At 46.3% G+C, this 5,764-nt stretch overlaps 1 protein-coding gene across 1 annotated transcript; it reads right to left on the bottom strand.

Annotated features, from left to right (window-relative positions):
- Window positions 1–1,784: 1,784 nt before the first annotated feature.
- LOC307091284 (bcl2-associated agonist of cell death-like) lies at window positions 1,785–3,588 on the bottom strand (the record flags this gene model as incomplete). The annotated part of the gene is made up of 4 exons (XM_079758233.1): window positions 3,451–3,588; window positions 2,759–2,878; window positions 2,267–2,478; window positions 1,785–1,928 (listed from the first exon to the last, which is right to left on the bottom strand). The coding sequence occupies exons 2-4, from the start codon at window positions 2,868–2,870 to the stop codon at window positions 1,785–1,787; spliced, it is 468 nt and encodes a 155-aa protein (XP_079614359.1). The 5' UTR covers window positions 2,871–2,878; window positions 3,451–3,588.
- Between the last annotated feature and the right edge of the window lie 2,176 nt (window positions 3,589–5,764).

Raw genomic sequence — 5,764 nt, forward strand, 5'->3', positions numbered from 1 at the left:
TGGAATAACTTGGATCAGCCATCTCTCGCACGCCCATGGCCCTCGACTTCTACCGTAGAAGTGGTTGGACTGGTTTCCCTCTCTCCGAAAATCACACCACCAGTTCATTCTCATCTTCCTTTTTCGATTGTACACTGCCTATTGCTCGTTTGGCAGAATGGGCAAAATATGCACCCATGTTAAATCCCTGCCTTCTATAACAATATCAACATCCTATGTACACAATATTTCTTTAGTTGATTGATAGCGACTCAAGTCTTTCTTTGTGTGGTTGCCGGAGGCATTGGCGAGACAGACCTGTGGCGGCGGTTGCTTGTGCTTCTATGGCTACCAGTCGTCCGATAAAACTCTTAACCCTGAAGTTGTATTAGTGCCGTAGGAAAAGAAATCACAAGTTAAGCCCGAGTAGTGATTGTCCTTGTCGAGATTGTTTTTTTTTTTTAAACTAAACTAGAGAGATAAAAGGCGTTTTATGATAGTCTTATCTATATAGATATATATATATTTATATATATTTTTTGCAAAACACATTGAGATTGTGTTGCCAATAAAACTAGGAAACTTTAAGAGACACCACTTTGATCAGAAAATCTCCTTTCAACTGATTGCAGTTAGAATGTTAAGGGGGTATATGTTCTACTTTATAGGAAAGATATAATATAGTTACAGTGGATGCCTATTTGGATGTTTTTTAAATTAAGGGGGATTATGGTCAGCCAGTTTTTCATTGTATATTCCTAAAATGTATCTCAGCCACAGTTGATACAAACCCCTTTATGTGCCAAAGACCCAGTAGTTTAACGGATAGCTTTTAGCAGGGAGATAACAGCTAACTGGTAGCTGGCTAAAGACAGCTGGTGGGTTAAGGGCTAACAATTGCTAGTTAACTAATAGCTAGCAAATAACCATTAGCTGGTAACTTACTAATGAAAGCTAGCAGGTAGCTCAATTATATCACACACAGCTAGCTAGTTCCTATATTATAATGGCTTGTGGTAACAAGCTACCAACGGCTAGGTGGTAGGTAGCTAATAAACAGCTGACTAGTAACTTACTAATCAGAGCTACCTGTAGTTTGCTAAAAATGGTTACCTGATAGCTAGCTAATAACGGGAGTGTACCTATGTTCCCTGGGTCCTATGTTCCCCGCTTTGTATGTGACCGGAGAACCTAGGACCCTGTGAGCAAATCTTTTTTTCGTAGGATGGTAGGGGCAAGTACCGCCTTTTTCGCCTCTGATTCGCCTGTGATTGGTTAGAATGGCTCTCCTACGATTGGTTATGGTTAAGGGTTAGGTTGAGGGTTAACCCTCAACCTAACCCTAACCATAACCCTAAACCTGAACCTAACCCTTTGCACCCGGGGAACATAGGACCTGGGGAACATAGGGATGACCCCCTAGTAACTAGCAGGTAGCTTGCTAATAACAGCCGATTTAACAGTTTGCGGGAAGGATTGACAAAAGATTGATGACGGATGCTAAATTCTACATCAGTGATGTAGTTAGTTAACTAGAATCGAGTCCTGACAACGCAGACAGAAACAAGGAAACGTCTCTGCCACTTGTATGTTCTGAAAGGCCAACCTACTCTACTGTTTCAGCCCCACCAAATTATTTCCATTTCTAAAAGCATCGGTGCAGATTCCGTCTGTTTGACTCCCATCGGACCATCAGACCTCTTCCTCCTCCCTCCCGATAGAAAAAAAAAAAAAAAAAAAATCTCCATCCAACCATCCATGTCAACCGCCCACCCCCATCTCTCGGCCCCCCCCTCTGCCTCCCCCTACTCGGTGCGGTTACTCTGGTTCTCCGGGTGGAGGGCGCTGTTCTCCACCTCCGTCTCCTGGTGGCTGAAGAGGTTGCTCCACCAGCTGCGGGAGAGCCACATCTGTCCGGCCGAGCCGGCGCTCTTCACCTTCCGCATCTCCTGCAGGGTGGGATTTGGGGCGGATAAACACCGGTACATGTCAAAACAACGGCCGTTTCCTTTAGATTTATAATCACGTTTATATATGCTATTTGCTGGAGGCTCCCAAACCCCCAAAGTCCACTGTCTAAGGTGTATTAGGGCAGCGAGTGTATGCGGTGGCTTGAGTGTTCCATGGCCCCCCTCCCTCCTTCCATCCAACCATCCCTCCCTTCCTCCCTCCATCCCTTCCTCCCCCATGACCCTCCCTCCATCGTCCTATCCCTCTTTCCGGCCGGCTGCCGCCGTCGTCGTCCCTCCGTGCGTCCCTCCTCCTCTTCCCTCCCCCGTCTCCTCACCCCTTTGTCCAGCCAGCTGTCGAACTCGTCGCTCATCCTCCGGAGCTGCCGGCCGTACTTCTTGGCCGCCCAGAAGGCCGCCGGAGCAGACTGCGAGCGACTCCGGAACGGGGTGCCCTCCCCGGACCCCACGGCCTCCCCCTCCCCGGCCCGGAACTCCTGGTCCACGTAGGAAACATGGGACTCCGAGTTCCCCCGAGTACGACCGCCCCCTAAGAGGAGAGGGAGAGAGAGAGAGAGAGAGAGAGAGAGAGAGAGAGAGAGAGAGAGAGAGAATGCCATGTTACCTTCAAGCCAACATTCCTCAAACCGACTTTAGAGAGACAATACAAATGTCAGAAGGATGAAACATATTCAACAGTCGTTCTCTATCTTTAAGGACGAGGATGAAACCAGCATAAAAAAGAAGGTTGAATGAAATGGAGCAATCCAGAACTTGAGAACTGTATTGAATCGACCAACTTAAGACTTCTCCGTTCATGGAGACTTTACCTGCCGGTCTCATGGCAGGGTGCCAGCTGGGTGCCTGAAGTGTAAATCCTCGCCCCTCTAACTCCTCAGAGGTCTCGGATTCGTCGTCTGATATGGAAAACGATGAGGCCATCGTGACATCTGAAAACAAATGTATACCTTAGGAGGAGTATCAATAACAAGATCTCTAGCTTCACAACAAGTCACCCCTTTTCCGATCCACACTCATACACACAGAGCCTGGGATCTACCTGCCTTTATGCATTAAATCCCCTTAATCCAATAACAAATTAATCAATTAAAGCAAGACGAAGTCGCAGGGGTCAACTTAATTGTTGAATCCGGCTTAGAAAGGTCAAAAAGCAACACGAGAGGCAACCTTAGGAATGGTTCAAATTCGCCAGGAGACAACTCAGAACAAACCCGAGACTACCGTAAACACGATGTAGGTGCGCTATCTCCTCCGGTCTGCCGGTACAAAGGGTGGACAACCGGCGAGATAACCGGTTAGTGATGAGATAGATGAGACTTAGATCGGATCCCTTTACACACCCGCCCTTTCGTAGGGGTCCCGTTCGCTTAGCGAAGCCGAAAAGGGTGTGTTGTGTTGTTGTTGACTAAAGGGAGGACAAAGAAGTCTACCCGGGGAGGTAGGTGCTGTTGCGGGGTAGTTTAAAGGACGCGATAGTCCAATGTAAAATTATTTCACTCACCCGCAGTCTTTATCGTGCTTTCCCTTTTCCCAAAAGTGGAAATGTTGTGGTCCGAGTTGACCGTGGTTGTTGTTTTTGTGGTGTCTTCAGTCGTCTTGTTTTTCGCACGGTACCCTCACCGTACAGTGGACGACAGTCTGTCGACCAATCGCGGCGCCTTCCGCTCCCCGACGCGTCGACGTCACTGTTGCGAGCGAGGAAAGCGATTCGGCCTCGTAATACCTGTGGTTCAGCGCCGTGACATTTGTCGCTGCGCTGCACCACAGGTATTACGATGCCGAATCAGGAATTGCGACACCGCTAGCCGCTACCCTGCCCCAAAGAAGAAGTCAAGACACACACACACGCACGCACACGCACACGCACACTATTAATAATGCATTACTTCAGCCTAAAGACTGTTACGATTTAAGCATTTTGGATCATACAATACATTTTAGTATAGATAACCATAATAGATTCGATTAGGTGATACTTGCCAACCGTCTGCAAGCCGTCACAAATATATCGTACTTGAATATCAGGCCGTGCCACACTATACTAAAAATAGAGAGCTAAAATATCACCGATATAACAAACCTTGTGCGAGAATCTACTCTTTTGTAATGCCAACTTGAGTTCACTGCTTCTATGTAGGCTACAGGAATCTATTCAGATAAGGGGTATTGGGTAACTGAATATAGTGTTCATTCGTTGAAGCCACGTTAATGTGGGTAATTGTTTACTCTACGTTAAAATGCCTTGAGTTAAATAATGAAGGCGAAAAGAAGACGATGCATTATAAACTTGTCCGTTGTGATTCTTCAATACGACCACCGGGAGGCGCCATTGCTCTTCTATAACTTGCCTTCCACGCCACATGTTCTCGTAAAGAACAACAGACAAAAAATAATAAATAATGATGTATTTATTTTTCAGTATTTTATGTAATAAAAGTTATTTAAACTGAAACTAAGATAAACACGTATTAATACTTTATGACATAAAATCTGAGCTTATAAGGCCAAAGCCTATAGTGCCCAAAACTACTCTATTGATTTTAATAATGGCTATTTAGTAATTTACTGGACACTTGTGTCGGAAGCGACCTACAGTGAATACAGGTACGTATTATCAAGGAACAGGTAGGGTGACATCTTGCATAAGGATGCCTGCGGACATTGGGGATCGAACCCAGAACCTTTGGGCTGGGAGTCGAACACCCTAACCACTTCATAGCCAGTCTATTAAAGCCGATGTGGTACAGTCTAGGCTTGTAATCATACAGTGAAGTACTACTATGAGAAATATTGGACGATAGAAAATAGGATAATGACCAGACATCATGGGTTTGCCTTCTCCTGCCTACTTAAGTAGATGTTCTCTGAGCTCTCCACCTCCATCTGTAAAAAAAACAGCCTCTCCACTTATTTTCTCTCTCTCTCTCTCTCTCTCTCGCTCTTCACTACTATCTCTTTCTCTCTGTCTCTCTGTCTCTCTCTCTCTCTCTCTCTCTCTCTCGCTCTTCACTACTATCTCTTTCTCTCTGTCTCTGTCTCTGTCTCTGTCTCTCTCTCTCTCTCTCTGTCCCTCACACTTCCTCCAGAGAGGAAATAAACCGGAAACAAACACAAAACACTGTTGGCTACTGACTCTGGCCATCGATCGCTATGCCGGCGAAGGAGGAGGAGGAGCTGGTCTAAACTAACCTTGAACCTACCCTGCAGCGATGGTCATGGAGTCAGTCTGAGGAGCTCAACACTACCTCATACCTAGTGGTCGGATCAGCCGACGCTTTAAACCCAATAGACTTACAGTAAATTCAGCTACATGTAATTAAAGGTCCCACGACATGCCACCAGGTGTGGTGTGATTAACCTTTACAAGCCGTTTTGAAAATCTGTCTGTTATGACATCACAGGTGGGCGTGTCCACCTAGATATTTGCTGGATCGATCAGTCTACAAGCCTACCCAGTGGACTTTAGCAAAGGTTGCTCATCTATCCGTCACACATCATCGGTGGACAGTCCCACCTGTGATTTTCACAACGGCTTGTAATTGCTAATCACACCACACCAGGTGGCATGTCATGGGACCTTTAAAGACCAATTCATGGAAGAATCGTTTTTTCAAGGTGATCATTTCAGTGTAAACACTCTGGATTCATAGCATCTCTGGTCACTAGCCGCTTAGCAACTCTGGTCACTAGCAGCTTAGCATCTCTGGTCGCTAGCTGCCTAGCATCTCTGGTCGCTAGCCGCTTAGCATCTCTGGTCGCTAGCCACTTAGCATCTCTGGTCGCTAGCCACTTAGCATCTCTGGTCGCTAGCAGCT

The sequence above is a fragment of the Pollachius pollachius genome, assembly GCF_949987615.1.
Source record: "Pollachius pollachius genome assembly, chromosome: 20".
NCBI lineage: Eukaryota > Metazoa > Chordata > Actinopteri > Gadiformes > Gadidae > Pollachius > Pollachius pollachius.